General features: G+C 45.1%; 12 protein-coding genes across 12 annotated transcripts, besides 34 other annotated features; all 12 read left to right on the forward strand.

Annotated features, from left to right (window-relative positions):
- Positions 1–116: part of a microsatellite that runs on past the window's edge.
- Positions 1–647: part of a sequence feature (haploid, Esmeraldo-like haplotype) that runs on past the window's edge.
- On the forward strand, positions 365–2608 carry Tc00.1047053506211.150 (polyprenyl synthase, putative; the record flags this gene model as incomplete). The annotated part of the gene is made up of 1 exon (XM_814364.1): positions 365–2608. The coding sequence occupies one exon, from the start codon at positions 365–367 to the stop codon at positions 2606–2608; it is 2244 nt and encodes a 747-aa protein (XP_819457.1).
- Positions 648–14775: a sequence feature (heterozygous, Esmeraldo-like haplotype).
- Positions 3320–4264, forward strand: Tc00.1047053506211.160 (ADP,ATP carrier protein 1, mitochondrial precursor, putative; the record flags this gene model as incomplete). Its single annotated transcript, XM_814365.1, has 1 exon — positions 3320–4264. The coding sequence occupies one exon, from the start codon at positions 3320–3322 to the stop codon at positions 4262–4264; it is 945 nt and encodes a 314-aa protein (XP_819458.1).
- Positions 4862–4890: a sequence feature (AT_rich).
- Tc00.1047053506211.170 (hypothetical protein, conserved) lies at positions 4998–5498 on the forward strand (the record flags this gene model as incomplete). Its single annotated transcript, XM_814366.1, has 1 exon — positions 4998–5498. One exon carries the CDS (start codon positions 4998–5000, stop codon positions 5496–5498), a length of 501 nt encoding a protein of 166 aa, XP_819459.1.
- Positions 5524–5587: a sequence feature (T-rich).
- Positions 5840–5912: a sequence feature (T-rich).
- Positions 5931–5987: a sequence feature (T-rich).
- Positions 6168–6204: a sequence feature (A-rich).
- Positions 6290–6359: a sequence feature (GA-rich).
- Positions 6355–7533, forward strand: Tc00.1047053506211.180 (protein kinase, putative; the record flags this gene model as incomplete). Its single annotated transcript, XM_814367.1, has 1 exon — positions 6355–7533. One exon carries the CDS (start codon positions 6355–6357, stop codon positions 7531–7533), a length of 1179 nt encoding a protein of 392 aa, XP_819460.1.
- On the forward strand, positions 8123–12550 carry Tc00.1047053506211.190 (hypothetical protein, conserved; the record flags this gene model as incomplete). The annotated part of the gene is made up of 1 exon (XM_814368.1): positions 8123–12550. The coding sequence occupies one exon, from the start codon at positions 8123–8125 to the stop codon at positions 12548–12550; it is 4428 nt and encodes a 1475-aa protein (XP_819461.1).
- Positions 12629–12659: a microsatellite.
- Positions 12771–12819: a sequence feature (T-rich).
- Positions 12886–12907: a sequence feature (AT_rich).
- Tc00.1047053506211.200 (aminopeptidase, putative) lies at positions 12945–14093 on the forward strand (the record flags this gene model as incomplete). Its single annotated transcript, XM_814369.1, has 1 exon — positions 12945–14093. The coding sequence occupies one exon, from the start codon at positions 12945–12947 to the stop codon at positions 14091–14093; it is 1149 nt and encodes a 382-aa protein (XP_819462.1).
- Positions 14146–14168: a microsatellite.
- Positions 14540–14563: a microsatellite.
- Positions 14776–15417: a sequence feature (areas merged during assembly that could not be assigned to a particular haplotype. This can correspond to areas where the two haplotypes were merged or to regions with more than two copies in the genome that were merged during assembly.).
- Positions 14814–14846: a microsatellite.
- Positions 14941–15783, forward strand: Tc00.1047053506211.210 (protein kinase, putative; the record flags this gene model as incomplete). Its single annotated transcript, XM_814370.1, has 1 exon — positions 14941–15783. One exon carries the CDS (start codon positions 14941–14943, stop codon positions 15781–15783), a length of 843 nt encoding a protein of 280 aa, XP_819463.1.
- Positions 15418–15683: a sequence feature (heterozygous, non-Esmeraldo-like haplotype).
- Positions 15684–15974: a sequence feature (areas merged during assembly that could not be assigned to a particular haplotype. This can correspond to areas where the two haplotypes were merged or to regions with more than two copies in the genome that were merged during assembly.).
- Positions 15975–16065: a sequence feature (areas merged during assembly that could not be assigned to a particular haplotype. This can correspond to areas where the two haplotypes were merged or to regions with more than two copies in the genome that were merged during assembly.).
- Positions 16066–24311: a sequence feature (heterozygous, Esmeraldo-like haplotype).
- Tc00.1047053506211.220 (protein kinase, putative) lies at positions 16544–18706 on the forward strand (the record flags this gene model as incomplete). Its single annotated transcript, XM_814371.1, has 1 exon — positions 16544–18706. One exon carries the CDS (start codon positions 16544–16546, stop codon positions 18704–18706), a length of 2163 nt encoding a protein of 720 aa, XP_819464.1.
- Positions 16581–16710: a sequence feature (T-rich).
- Positions 18890–18922: a microsatellite.
- Positions 18967–19007: a microsatellite.
- Positions 19172–19289: a sequence feature (A-rich).
- Positions 19294–19393: a sequence feature (GA-rich).
- Positions 19688–19716: a microsatellite.
- Positions 19823–19877: a sequence feature (CT-rich).
- Tc00.1047053506211.230 (hypothetical protein, conserved) lies at positions 19908–20870 on the forward strand (the record flags this gene model as incomplete). Its single annotated transcript, XM_814372.1, has 1 exon — positions 19908–20870. One exon carries the CDS (start codon positions 19908–19910, stop codon positions 20868–20870), a length of 963 nt encoding a protein of 320 aa, XP_819465.1.
- Positions 20872–20892: a microsatellite.
- Tc00.1047053506211.240 (hypothetical protein, conserved) lies at positions 21509–22156 on the forward strand (the record flags this gene model as incomplete). Its single annotated transcript, XM_814373.1, has 1 exon — positions 21509–22156. The coding sequence occupies one exon, from the start codon at positions 21509–21511 to the stop codon at positions 22154–22156; it is 648 nt and encodes a 215-aa protein (XP_819466.1).
- Positions 21642–21666: a microsatellite.
- Positions 22174–22210: a microsatellite.
- Positions 22420–22450: a microsatellite.
- Tc00.1047053506211.250 (fibrillarin, putative) lies at positions 22566–23444 on the forward strand (the record flags this gene model as incomplete). Its single annotated transcript, XM_814374.1, has 1 exon — positions 22566–23444. One exon carries the CDS (start codon positions 22566–22568, stop codon positions 23442–23444), a length of 879 nt encoding a protein of 292 aa, XP_819467.1.
- Positions 22579–22705: a microsatellite.
- Positions 23642–23669: a microsatellite.
- Positions 23833–23891: a sequence feature (T-rich).
- On the forward strand, positions 23945–24311 carry Tc00.1047053506211.259 (hypothetical protein, conserved; the record flags this gene model as incomplete). The annotated part of the gene is made up of 1 exon (XM_814377.1): positions 23945–24311. A coding segment is annotated over one exon (367 nt), but the record flags the coding sequence as incomplete, so codon positions are not given.

Below are 24311 nucleotides of genomic sequence, written 5' to 3' on the forward strand. Positions count from 1 at the left end.
TATTTAAAATAATAATAACTGAACAAGAAGTAATAATAAAAAATTAAAAGAAATAATTATAATAATAACACTATTGATAATGACACTGATACTAATACTACTAGCAATAATAATAAAGAATAATATTTTTCCTTGCATCTTTCATTTTTATTGAATAATCTGCTGAAGTATTTGGTGATAAAATCCATTTTTTTTTTTTTAATGGAGAAAAGCAGAGCTTTTTTTCTTTAAAAAACCTTACTTTCTACATTTTTCTACATTTTTATTTTTTTTTGGTAGGATTACAAGATCAATTGTGAAGTAGGGAAAAGCACCAGGAGGTTTTTGTTTTGCTAAGTATCACAAAGGTTTTTGATTCAACACAATGAGGAATTTCTCTGGCTTTGGTAAAAAAGGAGAAAACGGAGGTAATTCCATTGAGCTTCTTGGAGAACCGCTATTGAAGCCCTCCATGATGGACATTATTTCCCATGAAGCATTTCTTCAGTGGTGGTATTTTAATGCACATTTGAGGGACGTTGATAGCGAAAAGGAATTTTCCTTCTTCACTTCCTTTTTTGCTTTTAAAGACCCTAAGAAAGAGCTGAAAGGTGACTTTTATGATGCATGCACATGGGCGTTGATTGATGTCACAGAGAAAAAATATTACCCTGACTCCCTACTTGACCGCCGTGCAGCAGAGATTATTATCGGGAAAATTGAAGCCAATGAAGCTAAATACAATATCAATGAATATCCTGTGGAAATAATAAAGGAATTGCTAAAACAAGGTAAAGTACCTTTACCCGACAGGTTAATGGAGAAAACTGCAGTTTATGACAATGACACTTTGAAAATAAATTTTAATGATGAATTTTTTCTCGAAGGTGAGGGAGATGATGCTGAACGCCGATACAAATTACATCATCATAACCCATTGCGGAATATTACAGTGGAACTGGAATTTACTGCGAGAACTATTCCTTCTTTCCATGGGGATAATGGCTTTATAAAACGAATGTTTTATTACTACTACCCTTCAATGAGTGTGGAGGGGAAGTTGACGATTGGTGACTCAACTATAAATGTAAAGGGCGATGGTTGGTATGATAGAGAGTACGGAAGCCCAGCGGACGATAGCAGAGAGAATCATGGTATTTGGAATTGGTTTGGCTTGCAACTTTCGAACGGCTATCAATTGAATTTGTTTGAGCTTTTTGACGGAATTACGGGAAAAAGGGAAGAACAACTTGCCGTGCTTACTTCGGGTGAAAAAAGATACACTTGCCGTGATTTCATAATTGAGCCAGTAGAATGCTGGACAAGTCTGGTAACGTTTCAAGACTACAATGTGGCGTTTCATATTGAGCTTCCATCTTTTCAATTATCCTTTGATTTACGTGCTTCCTTTAATCACCAAGAGTTCCAGACAGTTTTGACATTTTTTGGATTTTACGAGGGGCGTGTAACCGGCGAGGGGTCTCATGAAGGGACGCCGGTGAGTATAATTGGATTTTATGAGCAGAAAAACGCGAGTTCCCCTGCTAGTACTTTCTCCATTATAAATAAGTTGGGAGAAAAAACGAGGGGAATATTGTCAGAGGTTTATCCCTTGCATGCTTCTGTTGAATGGATTGAAAAAAATGTTCTTGGACGATTTTGTACTTGTAAAGGCGTTCTTCCTCAGCATATTTGTGATACATTGTTTCTTCCAGTTCGTTTTCTCATTGATCGAGGTGGAAAATGTTGGCGCACGTTTTTTCTTTTTGCGTGTTCTAACGCTCTTTCACGGGATTATGCTGATACTTCAAGGTGTGTAATTATCACTGAGCTTGGACATGTGGGTTCTCTTATTATTGATGATATTGAGGATGGTTCTTCTGTTCGACGTGGTGGAAAGGCTGCCCACGTGGAGTTTGGTACTCCAACAGCTATTAATGCTGGAACAGCTTGCTTTTTTATGAGTGTCCCATTTGCAGATGTCAGTTCTCTTCCGGCTGAAAAGGCTAAGCGATTTTACGAATTATATTTTGAGATGATGAAAGCAGCTCATGCGGGACAAGGACTGGACATTCGAGGCCTAGGATATTTGATGCCCGATGTAGTTCGTACCGGTGAAACCAAAGCGCTTGAAGATGCCCTCAAAGCCATTCATACATGTAAGACTGGGGCCATTTGCGGTGCAATATGTTCATTTGCTTGTGTTTTAACCGACACAAGTGAGGAAGTTACCCTAGCGATGGAGGAATTTGGAAAAGCAATCGGTTTGGCATATCAAATTATTGATGATGTACTGGGTGTAAAAGGATTTGAAGGAAATCTTAAGGAAGCAGGAGAAGATATACGCGACGGCAAGATTACTTATCCGGTGGCAAAAGCAATGGGAAAACTGGAGCTTCCGCAAAGAGAACGTATTTGGAGCATATTAAATGAACGTACATCGGACCGTGAAAAAATTGAGGAGGCTTTAAGCCTGATTAATTCGGCGAATGTCGTTGATGAATGTGTTGCAGATGCCCGGCAACTCGTCGAAGAAGAATGGAAAGTTGTTGATCCTCTTATTCCAGATACCGTTTCAAAAGTTATGCTACGAGCATTATGCTTTTATATTATAAGGCGAAACTGTTAGGAAATTATTTTGAAGGGTACAATACTTTTTTTTTGAAGCATATATATTTATAAATTTTGCGAAGAAAAAAAATAAGGGAAATTATGGCCAAATGATTCTAATATTGAAGAATATTGATTTTTTGAATTTACAAAAACACTGTGACAGCGTGGAAAAGTAGTGTTTTAGTCCTATACCTTTGGTTAGGTAGGTTCCTTTTCCCTTTTTTTTTACGATTCATTCCTATTTACCATTTTAATTTAATTTTTTTTGCTTCTATTTCGGTTTTGACTGCAATTTTTTCTTTCTAAACTTTTTTACATATATATTTTGAGGGGGAACTATGCTTGTAAACACCGATCGGTGTTTTTTACTGCTTTTTTCAGCGATGGGAAAACTGAGAGCGAATGGCCAAATATGATTGTGAACACCGATCGGTGTTTTTTACTGCTTTTTTCAGCGATCGAACAATGAGAGCGGGTGGTCAGGGGTGGGAATTTTACGAAATCGTTTTGATTATTAATAAATTACAACCATTGCAATTTCTTGGGTTCCACCCCCATTTTCATCGAATAGACTACGTTATTATTATTATTATTGAGCCTAAAAATTACTTTGTTTTGCAAGCAAATGTTTTCTCTTCCACAATTATTCCTATACATTTTGCAAATAGAAGGTTATTAATAATCACGCTAATAAACATCTACCTCCAGAAGTCTTGCACCAACAAAAATGTCGACGAAGCGCGAAAAACTTCCCAAGCTTGGATTCTTTGAGGAGTTCATGGTCGGTGGCGTTGCCGCCGGCGTTTCCAAGACCGTCGCTGCTCCTATCGAGCGGGTGAAGCTGCTGGTGCAGAACCAAGGTGAGATGATTAAGCAAGGACGTTTGGACAGACCTTATACTGGTGTGGCTGATTGCTTTGTGCACACGATGAAGACGGAGGGTTTGTACTCGCTTTGGCGAGGCAACCTTTCGAATGTTCTCCGTTACTTTCCGACACAGGCGCTGAACTTTGCGTTTAAGGATACATTTAAGCGGATGTTTAACTTCAAGAAGGAGAAGGATGGGTACGCGAAGTGGTTTATGGGTAACATGGCATCTGGTGGCCTTGCCGGCGCTGCTTCGCTGTGCTTTGTCTACTCCCTGGACTACGTTCGTACGCGTCTGGCCAACGACACGAAATCCGTGAAGAAGGGTGGCGAGCGTCAGTTCAATGGCCTTGTGGATTGCTACGTGAAGACGTGGAAGAGCGACGGTATCGTTGGACTTTACCGTGGATTCATGGTCTCTTGCGTGGGCATTGTGGTTTACCGCGGTTTCTACTTTGGCCTGTACGATACGCTGCAACCCATGCTCCCTGTGGACACCTTTGTTGTAAACTTCATTCTTGGGTGGGCGGTGACGATCGTTGCCGGTCTTCTCTCCTACCCATTGGACACTGTCCGTCGTCGTATGATGATGACATCTGGCGCCTCTGTAAAGTACAAGAATTCAATGGACTGCATGATGCAGGTTATCAAAACGGAGGGCGCTGCATCCCTGATGCGTGGTGCTGGAGCGAACATTTTGCGAGGTATTGCCGGTGCTGGCGTGCTCTCCGGTGTGGATGCGCTGAAGCCCATATACGTCCGTTGGCGCATGGCCGATAAGTTGAACCAGCAGCAAAAAGCATAATATATATGTATATATTTGCTTGGATAATTGTATTTAGGCATCAATTTTTTTGTTAATTCTCGTAATAATAATGTAAATGTGTGTTGTGTCGGTTTTAATTGCGGTACCACCTAAACGTGAAAGAAGCAATGAACGCGGTGAATAAAAATCAATAGAAGGGAATAAAAAAAGAAAGTGGTTGAGGTTGTATCGAGGTGTTTCATTTCTTGAAAATGACTGGATGGTCGACGAATATGTTTTCTTTGTAGTCAAGAGCAGAATGTTTGTTTTTTATAACTCTTCCTCTTCGGGATGTAGTGGGGTAGTAAATATATGGAGTGAAGGCACTTTTGTACGTGTCTTCGTCATGTTTGTTAGGGAGCTTCTGAGCGTTTTTTTTTTTTTGGATTTGGAGAGCTGATAAAAATTTATTCCTGTTTTGTTTTTATTACTTTCCGATTACTCCTTTTTTTTTTTTTTTAGCAATGTTGTTATAAGTGGGAAACGCGTTTGAAGAATAATTAGACCTGTGCGTGTGCCAGTGATACTTTTTCCACTTGCGTTCGGGATGTCTCATGACTGAGATCTGCACGGGGCATGGATTTTCAGACGTCTCTCTTTTATTTATTTATTTATTTTTTTTTTTTGGGTGGGGGGTTCTTTTTCTTTCGCACTGAAATGACGCCGTTGACTGACAGTGAGGGAAATTAGAAGACAGGGAAGAAAGGGAGGCCGCGTTTTTGGATTGGTAACCATGCCCCATGGCCAAATTATGACGGGGCAGGATTGGGAGCCCCAGGTGTTTAACTTTCAGAACAGGAACAACACCAATAAGAAGCCTGGTCGCGTGAGTGAAGCCGAAGCTAATCGTGTGCTGCAACGCGGTGGAAATGTAGATGTTGTGAAGAGGGAACACTTCCATGCAAATGCACAGAAGACGGATCTTGGGGCCAACGCAAAGCGGATAGACGAGGACAACGAGACTTTGAAACTGAAGCGTATTGATAATAACTTACGCATAAATATACAGAAGGCGCGCCAGGCAAAGGGATGGACGCAGCAGGATCTAGCGCGAAACATCGCGGAGCGGGCCGGGGTTGTGACGGAGTATGAGAACGGGAAGGCGGTGCCGGAGGAGCGGGTGCTGGTAAAGATGGAGAAGGCGTTGGGCGTTCATCTGCGTGGGGTGAAGGCTGGACAGCCATTTGGTGGCATTCACCAGCAGCCACAGCAAACGAAAAAGGCCGCGAAATAGCTCTCGCTCTATCGCGTACTTCACATTTATATCTTTATATCTATTTGTTTTCAATGTTTTTTTTTTTTTTTTTTACTCTTTTTGTTTCTGACGTCTCATCACGACTGAATTGTGAAAAATTGAAGGAAAGGGGCGTAACCGACGCGCATGCAAACATCCAACTGGAAAAAAAAAAAAAAAAGGGAGAAGTAAAAAATAACGACATGAGAAACATGGCAGAAACACCACGAAGGTATACGAAGGCACTTGGGGCCTGCCCGCCACGTGAGAGTAGCAGCAAACAAAAAGAGGAACTATGAGAACAGCCGCATATTTTGCTCTAAAATGCGAGTAAAATGCGTTTTTTTTTTTTGTTGTTGTTATTCTGTCTGTTTTTGCCTCTCTATTTCTCTCTGTGTGTGCTTGCGTTTGTGTGTGAAGTGATAGAGAGCATTTTTTTTTTTTTTTTTTTTACTTCTGTTTGCTCCTTTTTTTTTTTTTTTTCTTCTTCCTGTTGTGGGGATTCCAGGCGCTCTTTTCCCTCTCCCGTGAAATCCCCGAAGGTAATTGGAGCAGTAAGTCACTTCAAATCCCTGGGAAGTGAGGGGGCGGCGAGCGTGATTTGTTTTTTTTTTTTTTGTTTTATTTTTGCTATTGTTGTAGAGGGACGCAAGGGGAAAACAGAGGAGGAAAACAAAAACAAAAACAAAAAAAAAAAAAACAAAAAAGAGAGACGGGAGTGAGAAGTAAACGGTAGGAAATAAGAAGGAGTGCGCCCCATATCACAGGAAGTATCGCCCCACTTTACCGGTGAAGAATAAAAAAAGGGATTAGGAATAGAAGAAAAACAAAAAGAAGAACGGGGGAAAAAAAGTAAATGAATCGGTATTTGATTGTAGGTCAACTGGGCGACGGCTCGTTTGGTGTGGTGAGTAAAGCCCAGCATGCCAGTAGCGGAGAAATAGTGGCGGTGAAAAAGATGAAGCAACGTTTTTCTAGTTGGGAGGAGTGTCTGCAGCTTCGTGAGGTTCAATCGCTTAGGAAACTGCAGCATCCGAATATTGTAAAGCTCAAGGAGGTAGTGCGAGAAAACACTGAGTTGTTTTTGATATTTGAGTACATGGAGATGAACCTGTTTAGTATTCAACGGATGCGGGCAGAACAGATGAGTGGTACACAAGGTTTCTTTAATGATCGTGAAATCCGTAGTATTATGTGCCAGACCCTATTAGCTGTGCAGGCAATTCACAAGGGTGGATTCATGCACCGAGACTTAAAGCCGGAGAACTTGCTGACAAAGGGGGATATTGTGAAAGTGGCTGATTTTGGCTTAGCGAAAGAAATTCGCTCTCGACCGCCCTTTACGGAATACGTCTCAACCCGTTGGTACAGGGCACCAGAGATTATCCTGCGTTCTACACACTATAACTCACCAATAGACATATGGGCCTGTGGTGTGATCTTTGCGGAGTTGTATCTTAATCGACCTCTTTTTCCAGGGTCTTCGGACAGTGACCAATTGTTCAAGATATGTTCGATTATGGGGAGCCCTAGCCCTTCAGAGTGGGACGAGGGATATCAGTTATCGCGTCGTCTAAATATGCGTTTTCCCACTGTTGTACCGACACCTCTGCGGCAGCTTCTCCCCAACGCGCCACCGGCTGCCATTGACTTGATAGAGCAAATGCTGCGGTTTAATCCAAGTGATCGTCCGACAGCTACGCAGTGCTTAAAGCATTCATATTTCACAGAAACCAACAATGTGGCGGAAGCGGGGGGAACAACAACGGCCCTGTATGCGGGCATTAGCACAGGGCAACCGCATAACCCATTTCAGCTAGTCTCTATGCAAGTTTCTATGCCCAATGGATCATTTCAGGGGTGTGTGGGTCTTAGAGCTAATGGAGGAAGTCCGCCTCCTACACTGTGTTCCTCATCAAGGGTTTTTTCCCCCAACTCCAGCGTACCTGGAATTAATCCATACGCAAATGTTGTGCGCTCCGTTCCACAAGGAGTTTCAAGGGCAACAGATAACGACGATGAGTTTAGCTTTTAATTCAAGATACTGAATGGAAATTCTTTATTTCTCTCACAATTTTTTTCTCTCCTTTCTTTACTCTGACAAGGCGAGAAGAAGGAATGGGCAACTGAGACATCCCTTTCTTCCCTGCAGAAGAAGAGGCTAGGGACCCGTGTTGGGTGGCAGAGCCGAGAAATATTCCCAACTTGTGTGAGTTTTGTTTGCATCTTGTGTTGATTTTGTTTTGCTTTTTTTCTTGTCATTAACCTTTCTCCGCTTTTTGCGTTCTGGTTTGGACCCATGTGGTGTGCGCGTTTTGTGGTGTGGGGTTGGCGTATAGTGTCCGATGTGCTTATGTTCCCAGTTGACCTGTGCCTGTATTGTATCCGCACAAGTGAATTTTGCGAGCCCTAGCCATATGACAAAAGCAGCATAACGCGTAATTTGCGTCCCCCCCTTTTTTTTTTTTTTTGGCATAAATTGTTTTCCGCCGCTATTCCACTTTCTTATTTGATGCGGCTAGTGGTGAGGGTGTGAGAGGAAGGTTTTATTAGGGTTTACTCTCGGAGTTGGAAGGCGGTCCTTCTGCGCGCTCAAAACGGGAGCTGGCGAAGTGTGACCAAAGATGTTGTTGACTAAGTTGTTTTTCTTCACGGTATTGTTGCTAGTTCACACTTGTCATACCGAAGGCACTCTCTATGCGGTGCGAGGAGGTTGTACCGGTGATCCCGCAAAATGGACTACACGTATTGGCTCCATGGCTGAAAACGAGGTCATTGTTGCGTTTCTTCGTGCCCAAGGAATAGCTTTTGCCGGGATAGCCGGATATGTGCAGAATGGAAAGATCTATTGGGAGGATGGGTCTCCAGTGAGATGGATGCCGCCTGGGTCTGGCCCTTTTTCCACGGCCGACGTTGGGTTTCTTGTGGTGCAAAGCGATGGTTCATGGGGCAGTATGTTGTACGACGTTTTTCCGGATACACTGTTTGTCTGCACAGATGGTGAATTGATACCGAGCACGACAATCACAACATCCACGCAGGCACCGACAGCGAGACCTCGTCCAATACCTACGGAAGCGCCAGCAGAGACGACTGCCAGTGCTTCCGAGGTTCTTGACGCTCTGGCAACGGCCCTGAGCAAAGCAGGCAGTTTTGATATTGTTCCCGGGACAACCAATTCTGTGGAGGTGCCAGTGCCAAAAACAGTCCTGTTTCAACAGTTAGCAGTGCTTTGTGAGAATCACAACTACTTTTTTGGTGTAGCCTTCGTGGATAAAGAGGATGCTGTGAAAGTGCAAGGAGTTTCCACCTTGATACGTGGGTCGGGATCGACTCTGGGATTTGTAGTACCTTTGGACTTGATGGAGTCCGGTGCGAAACATTACATGATGCGTGTAGTGGCTGTGAAAAAGTTTGGTACTTTCATCTACCGAAAAACAAGCGCTATGATTATCATTCATTCAATTCATGAGGTGCTAATGAAAGTAAAAGACACTGTTGAGATCAATGAAGAGGATATGATGGATGGTAAGGACGTCATACGTCCACTGCGTATCATAGGGCCGGGGACCGTGGCGCCACATGCTCTCGAGGTGGCCCCGCTTACTTTTATGGGTCTTTCCCTCACCCTGATTAATAATCGCAATGTGGGGAAAACATGTGCTCCGAGTGCTCTACCCGTCAATTTTGTTTTTGTAAACGGCAAATTGGAGTTGTTCCTAACAAAGGAGTATGTTGCGAGGGTCAAGACGGCTTCGAGAAGTCTCTGCGCTTCCATAGATGGCAGGCATATTGTTATTGCGGCAGTTGAAGGGAGGCGGTGGACCTTCACCACCGCCAATTCCCAATACGCATACGGAGAATCCATAAAAGTGGTGGCTTCAGGTGCTTCGATGGTGGCAGTGGCAACCAACATGTATTTGGCCTTTCTTTCACGCTCAGCTCGGTGTAGTTCATTAGACGATACTTTTCTCTCTTTGGAACTGGAGACATCGGTTATTTCTGCAAAAACTTCGGTATCTTACACGTTACAGGACAACCAGCAGGAAGTCACACTTTATCTCAAAGCACTTTCGACTGAGAAACGGGTGAGGTACTTGTGTGTTCAACATAAACCGACAGCGAAAAAAGTTCGGGTTGTTTCTTTAGGGGGATCGGGCGTGAAGGTTGCAGTTGATCCATTTGCGTTGCCTTCTCCTGGTTGGATATCCATTTTTAATGGATCGATTGGGTCGATTGCGCTGAAGAACGCTCTTTTACCCGCGCAATCCGAGGAGGATTTGGAACATTTCAATACAATTTTTCGTCTTATAATGCAAAATTCGCTGTTTGTTCGGTTTGTCTCGTTGCCTCGGGGAGCTGAATGGACAAGGAAACTACAGAGGTGCCGTGGTGGAACTGCAGGAACTGAACTGGAGTTTGGTGTTAATGGTGGGGTTCTGCAGATTAATATCCCTTTGTTTTTTTTAAATTCATCAGGTATTCTTTGCTCCGGGAAAGAATATCTTCGTGTCGACTATATTATTTATGAGCCCTCGCAATGGCTTCAGCGATTTGGTGACTCCGATGCTGCAGCGGTTTTTGCCGTGATTCCGAGTTTGCCAAGCTCCGCTATAAGGGTTGCAGTTACAAATTGGGATGAGTCTGCCCATTATGCAATACGTCTAGCTGTCGATGGTAAATGCCGTGTTGGTTTTACGGCTAATATTTGGCAGGCTTCGGATGCAACACACGCTGTAAGTTTTCCGATGACGGTTCATGGAGATTTCACACTCTGTGTGGGGATCTACACCGATTTTGGGAGTACTTCAATGTTTGTGGCCACCGATCGTAGGGTATCCTTTATACCTTATGAGACGGGTGTAAAAACTTGGGAAAAGGAACATGAAATGTTATCTGGGACATGGTCGCTGTGTGGAGCATCTTCCGTATGCGGTTATGTGTCTTCACAACCCTTCTTTGAGGTTTGCAGAAGTCAAACGGTGATGCGGGAGTGGCCTATCATTGTTACAGAGAAGTTTTATTCTCTTGGAAGCTTTATTGTCAAATTGCGCGAAAAGGATCGGAGTTATCCTGGTGCTCTGGTAAATGGAAGGGTGTTTATCAAGCGGGACCATTTCACATGCCAAAGTCCTAAGCTATTAGAGATGAGTTGGGACGGAGGGGTATACAGTACATCAGCTGTGATTGACCGTGGTCATTCTGTAGTGACTCTAAAGCCGAATGTACAACTCGCAGGTGTGATCCTTGGCTTTGCCTCTTGGGATACAGGCTGCGTCGCCGATTCGATTTGGCAAAAAGTCCTTGTTTCCACTTTAGCCTCTGCCACAGCCACCGTCTCCGTATTGGATCTTTTTTCACTATTGGGAGGTAGCGAGGATGATTACTTCGTTGTTTGTATACTGCAAGACAGTTCATGGGGAACTGTGTCTCATACTTATTTCCACACAGTGACCAGCAGTGAAGACAATAAAAGCGTCCGTGCGGATGCCATTGCGACTTCGAACCCGAGTGAAAACGAAGAACTTATTTACCTTTGGCAAACGGGAACGGTGGAGTGGAATGTTTTGGGTTCATTTCTCCCCAACGTGACGATGTCGCTTGCGCTTGTCTGGGACAATTCTTTTTGCCATGCTTCCCCCGCGTACATTTCTCCCATGCGGTACGTTTCTGCGACTAAATCTCGTGTTCATGTCGACTCTTCTTTTATTGCGGCGGCACCCACACCGACATCTCTATTGTATTCGTGCTATTATGTGGAGGGGGCACCTGCCATGCCGCTTCGCATTGAGCAGCTCCGCAATCGGCGTATCACCATTCAGGATCTTTCACTTTCTTCCATCAACTACGTTCCCCACTTCGCGATTCGGTACAATACAACGCAAAACACCACTATTATTTTTTCTGATTATTTGAAACCTCCAATTACACAATTGGAGCTTTTTCTTGAGAGTTCACCAGAGGAAGAGGATGTCGCTGCGGGGTGCTCGCTCACTTCCCCGCGACACTTCTTATCTTTAATGGTACAATTAAATGAGTTTGGATTAAGATATGTAAGCATTCCGCCGAGTGTCCCGGCTATGTTAGGCTCTGCAGGGCGAGAGGTCTACTTGCGTGCGTGTGCTACTGCCTCGAAAAGTGTCAGTCCGCACTTTGTTCAAGTTAGTGCTTATTTGGTTGTGAATAGCATTGGCACAGTCACAGAATTGAATCCACTTTCGTTGGATCTTTTTTTCGTTGTTGCGAATAAAACTGCTAGTCTTCTTTCACTGGACAAATGCAAAGACTCAGTGAAACGGTACGTCGCCGAAGTAACAAATCGGAATTCTGATGAAAAAGGGATTTTGTTAACCGCCAAGGGTGACAACCACTTTGTTCTTTTTATTGAGCCTACTTTGGGGGTCTCAGGTGAAGATGCTGCGAAGCAGTTGCGAGCCGTTTACAAGTCGATTTTGTCAGGGGGGCGCTTGCCCTTGCGTGTTGGTTCTGCAGATGGGCTTTTGTTTGTTCTTTACTCCGTAGAGGGAGTGCATCTTCTTAACCAGTCGTCGTACGATGGATTCCCGCTTGTTTTTCTTACCGCGGCTGGTGGGGTGGATCAGGCACCCGCGCAGGAAATGGTGACGCAGACCGTCAAGATTTTTTGTGTTGTTATTTTGCCTGGCGTCGTGGGGTTTGTTGTCTTCTCCCTGCAGCGGACGCTGCCGCGGCTCAACCGGCCACGGTTGGGCAAAGACCGGAAGAAGAAAGGGAACGGCGCGAGTGGCAGTAGAAGTGCCAAAGCGGACCGCGAGTCGTGCGCTACTGTGCCGAACTGCCAAGACGACAAGTCTCCGTCGCCGCGCATACCGCAGTCGATGGACACCGACATGCAATTCATCACCATCACGGCAGAGAAAACGACCGCTGACCCGTTGTACGACTCTGATTCCGGTGAGGCGCCTACTTCATTAGGCCGCACACCACCGGCGGTGGGCAATAATACTTTTTGCATGTACGAGGGTGGATCGAGGGACGTGGGCAGTGAGAGACGTGGCGATGGGGAAGGGTGAGACTGTTGTCTCAGAGTTTAGCGGGAAACAAACTACTCCATGAAGAAGGGGAAAAGAACTTGGGGTTACGTATTGGTGTTTCCTTTTTTTTTTTTTTTTTTTTTTTCTTCTATGAGCGAATGAGTGTGTGCGTTTTTTGTTATTTCTTTTTCGGGGAGCGTATCTGCTTCTCTGTACATATGCGTATGGAACTTCACAATTAGTTATTAGTGAGTTCTCCTTATTTTACCTTTTATTTTATTTCTATTTTTGCTTTTTATTATTATTTTGACTCTCGTTTTCGTTTGCACGGCGCAGCGCATTACTGGCAACGTGGACACCTTTTGCTTCCTCTCTTTTTTTTTTTTAAATTTATTTGGAAGAAAAGAAGAGTAAGCACGTAACTTTTAAAAACATGTCGCGGAACGTTGGTGCCGAGGAGGAATGGGAGGACGTGGACGCCCCCAATGAAGAGGATGAGGAAGAAGAAGACACGACCATCAACAATTCAGATGTGATGATGCGGTACAAAAAGGCAGCCCTGTGGTGCAACGAAACACTGCAGTTGCTGCTTGATGCGACGAAGCCCGGCGCGAAGGTGCATGAGCTCTGCAAGTTGGGTGATGAAACCGTTGCGAAGAAGCTCAAGACAATGTTTAAAGGCACAGAGAAGGGCCTGGCTTTCCCCACGTGTATTTCCGTCAACAGCTGTGTGGCGCATAACAGCCCATCGGCTGACGATGAGGCGGCTTCACAAGAGATTCAGCTTGGGGATGTGGTGCACATTGATCTCGGTATTCATGTTGACGGCTACTGCGCGCAGGTGGCCCATACCGTGCAAGTAACGGAGAATAATGAAATTGCTGCCGATGACGATGCCTCAAAAGTTATATCCGCAACATACGGCATTCTCAACACAGCTATGCGCAAGATGCGCCCCGGGGTCAGTGTATATGAGGTGACAGAAGTAATTGAAAAAGCCGCCGCGCACTACGGTGTGACTCCCGTGGACGGGGTTCTCTCGCACATGCTGAAGCGTTATATTGTTGACAGCTTCCGTTGCATCCCACAACGGAAGGTAGCTGAGCACCTTGTGCATGACTATACTTTGGAGGCAGGACAGGTGTGGACTCTTGACATCGTCATGAGCTCTGGAAAGGGCAAACTAAAGGAGCGTGATGTCCGACCGACCGTTTACAAAGTAGCGCTGGACTCCAATTATGCCATGAAGATGGAGTCGGCGCGTGAGCTTCAGCGTGAGATTGAGGCCAAGTACCAGACATTTCCCTTCGCACTGCGGAACCTGGAGACAAAGAGGGCTCGCCTAGGTCTCTCCGAGATGCTAAAGCACGGCGCCGTGGTCCCGTATCCTGTTCTGTACGAACGTGATGGGGAGGTAGTCGGACACTTTAAGATCACGCTACTGATTACAGCCAAGAAGATCGAGCCAGTGACGGGCCTTAAGCCGCAGAATGAGGCCCCAACGCTGCCGGCATACACCGACGAGCTGCTGCTGGAGGCAAGTAAACTGCCGTTGACACTGGAAAAGAAACGAAAGAATTAAGTGACAGCAACGCCCACGTAAGTACATAAACTTGCGCCTGTCATGAGGGATGAAACAAGCAAACAAACAAACAAAAAAGGTGAGAAATGAGGAACGCTAATCAATAAAAGCAAACGACGGCAACGAGGAGTTGGTGTTCTTTCTCCATGTGTGAAGCGGAGGAGGAGGGGGAAGGCACAAGAAGGAAACGGCGGGGAGGAAAAATAAGCCGGGGAGGGGAATAAAAGCGGGAGTTACAACGGCGTCACTGGAGGAAAGAAAACAAAAAAAAAAAATACTTGAGAGATGAGGGAACACCCTGACGAGAAGTTGTTTGCCACGTAAGAGTGAAGCGAATTAAACAAATGAATGCACTTTTATTTACTTCCCCTCTTATTTCCCTGCATTCCTTTTGTATTTTCATTTTTAGTTTTGTCATCTGTGAAGATGTCCCTCGCCCCCTTCTATTTTTTTTTTTTTTTTCTTTTTTTAATTCTCCTTGCCTAATCCTTCTCTTCGACGTTTAAATCTGAAATTGCCGCCGTGATTCATATCGAACTCTTCGTTGCGTGCTTGTGTTGTTCCCTCCTCCTTTTGCTTTTTCTTGTTCTTCTGCAGTCCTCTTTTTTCTTGGAGAGTTTGCGCATTTGTCTCTGAGGAAAGAGAGGGGCGGAGAACGTAGGAAAGTTTCCACCGGTACGACGGTGAAGAAAACAGTGAGAAAAAATAGCAGGAGAAAAAACACACACACACACACACACACACACAGACACAGACGAGAGAAAAAGAAAAAGAAAAAATTCAAAACACGAAGCCAAAGCAAAACAAACGAAATAACATAGTGGGCTTAAAAGAAAAAGAAAAATACATGAGTGGTGTAGACGTCGAGGAGCTGCGCCAGGTGACACTTGGCAAGAAGCTCGGAGCCGGTAGTTTCGGTTCGGTCTACGCCGGTATCCTTCCCAGTGGACGGTTTGTTGCAGTGAAGGAGTTGGAGCTTGCGGAAGACGCCCCCACTAACACTGAGGTGGAGATTCATAAGAAGCTGGCACATGAAAACATTATTCGATACTTTCACAGCCGCGTTGATACCGAAAGCACACCGAAAAGATTGTTTGTGTATCTTGAATTTGTCACAGGGGGTTCTGTTACTTCTCTTATGAAAACGCTTCCGAATGGACATCTTCCAGGCTCAGTGGTGCGTGTCTACGCCCGCCACATGTTCTCTGGTTTGGAGTACCTACACAAAAATCAGGTGGCTCACCGTGACATCAAGGGCGATAACCTTCTTATTTCTATGGATACGGGCATAGCAAAACTGGCAGATTTTGACCAGGCAAAAATCATGACGACGCACGGGACCCTGCGCAAGGCGGCCACTGCGACGCTTGCGGGAACGCCGTACTGGATGGCACCGGAGGTTATTACGGACGAAAGTGGATACGATCCTTTTAAGGCCGACATATGGTCTGCTGGCTGCACCGTGGCTGAGATGATAACAGGTCGCCCACCATGGATGCCAATGGCCAATGTGATGCACATTATGAACAAACTCGCAATGTCTTCTGGGTGGCCCGATGCGGTTCCAAAAGATCCGGCGGCGTTGGGGTCTCAGCATGCCTATGACTTCCTAGATCTTTGCTTCAAACGCAATGTTGCCGAGCGACCTGATGCCACAACATTACTGAAACATCCTTTTTTACAAGCGTAGTACATGGTGAGGAGTAAACCAAATAAAAAGAGCAAAAAGGGTTGCCTCGCCTTATGTCCTTGGACTTGTGTACATGCAAGGTTGAATAGAGGGCGAGTAACAGAAGAAGGATAAGGGGAGATGGGGATGATACCGTGGACGGGAGATGAGAATAAGTTGCAGTTGGAGGCGGCGGCGGCGAAGTGAAAACGAAAGGAAAAAAAAAAAGGGGGGGGGGAAACGAAGTGAAGGAGTTTGGGAGGGGTTCCTTGTGGAGGGCTGCGGGAGGAAAGAAGAAGGAAAAACACAGAGGAAGCACCGACACATAAAAACATTCATACACAAGCTAGAAAAGGAGGAAAGGAATTTGTCACTTTATTTTTCTTTGTTTTCGCTTAACTTTTGGAAACAAGATGGAGTCTCTTTTCCTTTGAGAAACCCTTTTGTATTTGGGAGACAATTGCTATAGTGCCGAGTTCTTAAAGTATATTTTCTTGTGTGCCTCTTTGTCTATGTGTCTATATCTTTGTGCGGGAAAGAGGGTGGAGATGTATGTATTCGTTTTCCCTTTTTTTTTTTTTCTTTTCCTCACTTTCACTTTTTGCGTGCCAACGAGAGAAGGGCGAATTAGGAGAGGAGGGCGAGCGCATTTTTCTTCATGTTGCAGTATTGAGCTGGACGAAGGCAGCTGTGTGTGTGTGCGGTGATATATATCTGTGATTTGAAATTGAATCTTTATTTTCCGTTATTCTATTCAGCTGTTGATGTCCATTTTACGACGATGGTAACAAGGAGGGGAGATGCTCTGATGTTGACCCTTTTTTTTTTTTTTTTGTCTCCTTTTCTCTTACACTTCATTTTTCTTTTGTTGTTGTTGTATTCTCACTTGATGTTTTTCCTTTTGGTTCTATTATTTTTATTATTTATTTATTTATTTCTCTTCTTTTTGATGTCTTTGCTGGCCCTGTGTGTTTTCATATGCGGTTTTCTTTACAGTAGTTATAACACGCCAGCATATCACTCGTGTTTTTTCTTTTTATACTTCTTAACCACCCAGATGGAGGTGATAAACTCGCAAGAGACACCGGATCAGCAGAAGACTGGCATCACTCGCGTGGAGGACAAATATCTCATTGATGAGGATGCCGTTGTTGGGCGTGGCGCATGGAGCGTCGTGAAGCGGTGCACTCCGATTGCGCCCTACGAGCCACCTGCGTTGCGACCCGGAATGAAGGTTGTGGTGAAGATCATTGAGAAGGAATATCTCATATCTTTGACGAAGGGCAACGTGGAGCGGGCCATGGCGGAGGTTAAGCGGGAAATCGATGTTCTGCGGCATGTTCCTGCTCACGAAAACATTGTGACCTTTTTAGAATACATTGAGACGGAGAAGGAATTTCTTCTCTTCTTTGAGGAGGTGCAGTGTGGGGATTTATGTGAGATTATTCTTCAGGCACCGGAAGGGAAGCTCACTGAGGAGAAGGCCAAACACTACACGTATCAAACCATCAAGGCCGTTTTGCACTGTCATATTCATGACGTGATTCACCGTGACATTAAACCTGAAAATCTACTTGTTAGCGATGACGATAATATCAAGTTAACTGACTTTGGACTTGCCAAACGATCAAAAGGGGTGTGTACCTCCGCTGAACCAAGGGACCTTTTAGATCCTGTTGCACTTTGTATGCCGTACCCTGGCGCAGAGAGAATTATTGGAAAGCGCGTTGTCTGTTCTGATGTCATTGGTACCCCCCGTTACGGTTCTCCTGAGATGTTCTACGCGAAGTTTACTCAGACGTATTATGACGGATTTAAGGCCGATACATGGTCTGTGGGGGTTGTGACCTACATTACGCTCTCTGGCAGCTTCCCTTACTCGGCGGCAGCACATGCTCCAGAGAAGGAAGTATTTCGCACCATCATGGACACTGCACTTCCTGAACCACCGGGCATATCCTCTGACGCACTGGATTTTATTCAACGACTTCTTAATAAGGATCCCCATAAACGCATCTCACTGTATGATGCACTAACCCATCCTTGGCTCGAGGGGGTTGCTCACCCGAGGGGATCCGTTACCGTACCGAGATTAATTGAAAAGTTCCCCTCTTTGGAGGTGACCGAAGTTTGCAATGTGTTTGATAAGGAGGCTCAAGCGCTGCATCAATGTATTCGATTGTTACAACGTGAAAATCAACGTCTTCGTGATGAACAAGAAAAATGGGAGGATGCAGTTGCTAAACGAGAGAGAGAAGCACGTGGGACAAGCACACCGCGGCGTGCTGAAACTCCCTCTGGGGGATCCCGCGTGCGCGGAGCTCGGACGACTGCTGCTTCTAGCGTCATGCGTGTCGGTTCACCATCAAGGACAGGAGTACGACCGGGTCGTAGTAGCATTGCTCAAGAAAGCTCTAACGGCTCCACGCGCCGTATGTCTGCGCATCGTGTAAGTGCACGGAGCCCATTGGCTCGCAGTGCAGCAAGTACGGTTCGCCGTGGAACACCTGTACGTGCTGGTGTCACGACACCCATGCGAAGTGGCACGCCGTCCCGCACGACAGGGCGATCTACTTCCACTACGCGAGGCGTTTCACGTCCCACAAATGGTGTTACACCTTCCACTTCTCTTGCTCATCGTGCTTCCACGCCAGGGCGTACGGGTACGCGTTCGACAACCCCATCCCGTTCCTCCGTTCTCAGTCACGTAACCTCGGCAAAGGAGCTTCAAATAGGGGAAACAGTCACGTACAAGGGGTATCGTGCCATTGTCCGCTTTAACGGTCCGACCGCGTTTGGTGCCGGAATTTGGATAGGATTAGAGATGATGGAGGGGAATGAAGGAACGAACGACGGTTCTTCATTTATTGATAAAAAGCAATACTTCACATGTCCGAAGGGTAAGGGGGTATTTGTGCGTGCATCCCAGGTAAAGAAACTATAGGGTTGTTGTTTTTGTTGCCGTCCTTATCGTTGTCTTATTTTTGGTGGGAATTAGGAGAGAGAAACGGAGAAATGGGGGAGGGGGGAAGGGGAAACAACACGTCTTTTTTTTTTTTTTTTTGACATGTGTAGTTTTTCTCGTAGATTTCTGGTTTTAGAGTTAGAAGAGAAAGGTGGAGAAACGTATTTATTTATTTATTTATTTATTTATTTTTTTTTGCGTGTGTGTGTGTGTGTCAGCACGGATTTGCCGCTGTGGGAAGAGAGAGAGGGAGGGAGGGAGGGAGAGAGAGAGAGAGAGAAGTAATGTGATTTTTTGTAAATGCCGTCTACGATACCTATAACTCAAGATTCTCCATCGTCTTTCTTGCAAATATATACATATACACATGTGCCTGTTACATGAGGGATGGGCGGATCGGAAAAGAGGCGGAGGAATAAAAACAAACAAACAAACCAACCAACCAAAAAAACAAAAAAACAAAAAACAAAAAACAAAAAAACAAAAAAACAAGGAGATAAGAAGAGGGGGAGGAAGAAGAAGACAAAAAAAAAAAACAACAAAAAAAACAAGAAAAAATAAAGGATGGAAGAGAGGAGGAAGAGAGGAGGAAGAGAAGGGGACAAAATGGAAGGGGAAAGAAAGATTAGGAGGAGCAGGGCGAAGGGTTAGGGTTAGGGAGAGGAGTTGCCTGGTTATTATCATTATTATTGCAATAATCATAAATATTATTCTTGCCAGGCTATTTGCTTTCTGCACAAACCCCGTTACAAACAATCGGTAGCACAACTAACACAACGGAGTCCTTTTTCTTTTTTTTTCTACAGAATGCCGGCTACTCACCGCAGCCCTTTTTTTCTTTTTTTTTTTCCTTCTGTTTGTGTCATTTTCGCATGGCGAGTGGGAAGGAGGGGATTTTAGGACCGCAAGATGGATGATGACAGTGACGACGTTGCTATTAATCTTCAGTAGGAGACCCGTTTTTTTTTTTTTTTCTTTTCTTTTCCTTTTCCGCCGTTATTGTTGTTATTGACTTTTCTTTTCTCTCTCGTTCTCTCTCTCTATATATATGTATGCCAATACAGTGATCTGTAAATATATATATCTACATACATGTCTCTCTTTCTCTCTGTCTCTCTCTTTCTTTCTTTTTTTTTTTTTTTTTTTTTTTGTGTGTGTGTGTGTGTGTATTTTCCCCATTATGTTTTATTTTCTTTGCTCGCCCGCATCTATTTTTCTTGTTTTTTTTTCCCCCTTCCCCCCTCCAACTAGTTCTTCTTCGTTTCGTTCTTGTATGAAATATTTGCTTGTTTTTGAGTCTTTGTGCCAACGTGGCGACGAAAAAGTGCGTTGCATTTTCTTTTTATTGCTTATTACAGTTACACGTACTTTTTTCCCTGCTGTCGTTTCTTTTTTTTTCTCCCCTCTGCTTTCTGCAGTCACGCACGAGATGCCTTTAGATGAAGGAGAGGCTCTTTTGAGGGCGGTGCATCAAGTTCGCAAGGCGTGCAGTGATGTGTCTAGTGCAACCGCCGAGTTGGGAACAGCACGTGATGCCATGGCACGCGAAAAATTGCGGAAGTCACGCCTATTAGTTACGCAATGTGAAGAAAAGGCTGGTGGTATCCTTGCCGCTGGCATAGACGCGGAGTTGTCGGCTTTGCGTGGACAATACAACGCGGTTAGAGCAGATTTTGATCGAGTCAACAGGGAGGCAATTCGAAGGGAGAAACAGACATGGCGCCCTCTTTTTCAGAATGATGCCGTGGAGGGAGACGGGCGTGGTGATGCGAGCGTATCTCCTGCGGCCCAAAATTCTGGGCGTGTGCAAGAGATTCGAGCAATTGACATGTCAGGGCTTTGTACGGAAGAGGCCCTCCAACGGGAAAAACTTCTTGGCGTGAGAGAAATTGAGAGCAACATGATGGACCTTCGGAGCATGTATCAGGAATTTCACGATCTTGTGCATCATCAGCAAAGCAATCTGGACAGTATGACGGGAAATGTTTCGGTTGCAAAGTCATCTGTGGAGGGTGGAGCGAGGGAGCTTTCACAAGCCTCCAGACGGCAGAAGTGTGGCCGAAAGTTGTTGTGTACTGTCGCTATTATTTTGTTTATTGTCATTATTGGGGTGGTTGTTGTGGTGCTTGTTGCGAAGAGCTGAGTTTTTTTTTTTTTTTTTTTTTGATTTATGAGAGATGGAGAAGTGGGAGGCGAGTGAGACGTCTGTCCGCCGCCAATAGTGCCCTCAAGTTTCACGGAGAATGAGGGAGAGGAAGAAAATTCGACCAAAAAAGGAGCATCACAAACAATCACATGTCCCTCAAAAGGAATTAAACGAAAACGAAGAAGAAGAAGAAAAATTAGTTTTCTCTTATCGCCCGATGCTTTTCTGAACGTTCCTTTAGGCTTACCGAGCCCAGTTGTGCTGTCCTTTTTTTTCTTTTCTTTTTAGGTGCTCAGTTTTTCCTTTGTTATTTCCCTGCTTACGTTATTTGTGTTTGGTCCTTTGCTTGTTGTTGTTTTTCTCACCGGCCATGGCGGAGTGAAAGTGGGTGGCGGGGAGTTAAGAAGAAGAGGAGGGCTGCTGCATGCAACGAACAATTCTAATGTGCTTGAGGGTGTGAGTGTTTTTGGTCCTTCGTGTTGATTTACTGTGCTTGAGCATTCTTTTTTTTTTTTTTATTTGTGTGTTTGTGCGTGTTGACTGGTTGTTTTTTCCGCGTTTCTTTCTTTCTTTGTTGCTCTCTTCTGCGTGGAGGGTTCCGTATTTTTGCCATCACTTTGCCCCCCTCTTGCAGAATGGACCCTTTTGAAGGAAGCCAGCCACAGCCGCCGCAGAGCAACGGGGAGAATGCTGTTTGGGACAATGAGCAGCATTTGCCCCATCAGCCACAACACGATGTCAATTCACTTTTTGAGGCTTCGTCAGCACCAACAATGACAACAACAACAACAACGGGAGGTGCAGCCGCTGCTAGCGCACCGGACTTGGCACAGCCGGCCTATTTTCCGCCTGCAGATCTGCGTGGTGTTAACAGTGACGATTTTGGGTCTGATGGAAAGGAATCTGGGGTGCCTTCCTTTGGGCCAAAGAAGAACGGCCATGCTGTGACAGAGGCCGTTCAGAAGGAAATTGAGAGGAGAACAGCAAATATAGATGCGGAATCTAAAAAAAAGGAGGCACAGTTGAAGGCTGCCGCAGAATCTTACATGAAGGGAATAATTGCCCAACACGAGGCGAGGCTCAAGGAGAAGAAGGCAGAGCAGATGCGACTGCAGAAAGCGAATGAAGCAAAACGCAATGAATATATAAAAAGTGGTGCTGTTTGGAGTGGCGTAGAATTGATGACAGATCTCAACAAGGCAAATAATTACTCTAAGAGCACGGATCGAATGCGAAATATTCTGAAGAAACTGTGTGGCGCCAAAGAGGGCGAAACCGCTTAAAAATAGCGAAAGGAGTTAAAAAGACGAAAAAAAAAAAAAAAAAAAAAAGAAGAATTGTGAAAGACAAAAGGGTGCATATCTAGAGAGGAAAAGGGAAGAGGAGAAAAGGAGAACAAACGTTTTATTGTGACGTAAAGAAGAAAAACAGTTGGACTCAAAGGGGCTATTGTGTGTTGTCGAATATCAGCCTTTTCTTGCACATCTTTATATCTCTGCATCTTTCTGGTGCTTTAATTACTTTACTTTCTATTCCTAGCACCATCACTACCATTGCTACTACTACTACCACTACTAAAAATGCCGTTTTTTTTTTGTGTTTTTTTTTTTCTTGCTGTAATTGTTTGTTCTCTACGTTTTACAATTATTTTCTTTTTGTTTCTTGAAGTTTTTTAATTTTATCTGACTGGGAATGCGCGGAGGCCGTGGTGGCGGAGGTCGCGGAGGTCGCGGCGGTGGACGTGGTGGTGGACGCGGTGGTGGACGCGGTGGTGGTCGCGGCGGTGGACGTGGCGGTGGTGGTGGACGTGGCGGTGGTGGACGTGGCGGTGGACGTGGGGGGAGTTCGGCGGTGCGGGGTAACGTTTTTCAGCCTCACGCTCGCATGCGTGGATGCTACCTGCTTGCCGGCAAAGATACCCTGGCGACAAAGTCCCTAGTGCCTGGCGTTTCCATCTACGGGGAAAAGCGTGTCAGTGGCACCATTGCGGGGGAGACGGAGTCCACTGAGTTCCGTGTGTGGAATCCGTATCGCTCCAAGTTGGCAGCTGCCATTTATTCGGGTGTTGCTCAGATTTACATGGAGCCGGGTTCCTCTGTGCTTTCCCTTGGAGCCGCCAGCGGAACCACCGTTAGTCATGTTTCGGACCTGGTAGGACCAGAGGGTGTTGTCTACGCGGTGGAATTTTCCCATCGCAGTGGCCGTGACTTGGAGGAGATGACGAAGCGCCGAAACAACATTGTGCCCATCCTGGAAGATGCTCGCTATCCACAGAAGTATCGCATGTTGATCCCACGATTGGTGGATTGCATCTTTATGGATGTTGCCCAGCCGGATCAGGCACGTATCTTGGCGCTGAACGCGCAACATTTTCTGAAGGAAAATGGCGGGTTTGTCATATCTATCAAAGCCAACTGCATTGATTCCACTGCGGATCCCGCCACAGTATTTGCCTCTGAAGTGCAGAAACTAAAGGACTCCGGTCTGAGGCCCAAGGAACAGGCCTCACTGGAGCCCTTTGAACGTGATCATGCCGTTGTTGCAGGGTACTACAAGTGTCCACCGAAGTAAACCACAATCTTGGGCTTCCGCTGTCGCACGCGTGCATTGGTTCAGAGAGAACGAGAGAGACGACACTGTGAGATCCGTCTAAATGCGAGATGAAGCCATGGTGAGGGCTGAATTGAGCTAAAAATTGATAATTAGACATGAGAAAAAAGAGAAGGACAAGAAGAAAAAAATGAAGAATTACAACGGCAACGTCGGCTAAATAAAAAAAAAAAAAAAAAAAAAAAAGTGCGAGAAGGATAAAAGAAATATATATTAATGAATTGCTGTCGCTTGTCTTTCCTTATTTATTTATTTTTTCTTTGGTGTCTCCTTTTTTCTTGTTGTTGTTGTTCATTATTATTAATATTTGTTGTGGGTTTCTTTTTTTCCGGCTTTCTTTACTCACCGATTCTTTTTTTTTTTTCTTTTTTGTATCTTTTTTTTCCTTTTTTTCTTTTCTTTTTTTTTAAAGTTATTTTCTCCTTGTGGAGCTACGAGGCATAACTCAGAGGTGCGGATAGATGATACCGCGGGCGGCACAAATACGCCAGCAGCAGGCGAATGAAAGGCGCGCCAGGCTTGAGGAAAGCGCAGCCCGTGCGTCTCGAGAGGACATGTTTGCACGACACAATGTTATGCGGGGCGTGCGAATTGCGGGCTCACGTTTTGCAAACACCAACCGACACACACGCCGAGACCCAAACCGAGGCATTATCACACAAACCGAGTGGAACGAGTTGGTAGAACAGCATGAAGATTCGGGTTTTAGGTTTAGGACTTTCTTTTTTGGACTTCTCATATTTGCCGTTGCCGTACTGGCACTCGCGAAGTACGACATGGAGTTTAATGTGGAGCCCCCTCAAATTGAAAGCGGGAGGGGGGTTTGGG

Source organism: Trypanosoma cruzi, genomic scaffold (genome assembly GCF_000209065.1).
Source record: "Trypanosoma cruzi strain CL Brener 1047053516331 genomic scaffold, whole genome shotgun sequence".
Classification (NCBI taxonomy): domain Eukaryota; phylum Euglenozoa; class Kinetoplastea; order Trypanosomatida; family Trypanosomatidae; genus Trypanosoma; species Trypanosoma cruzi.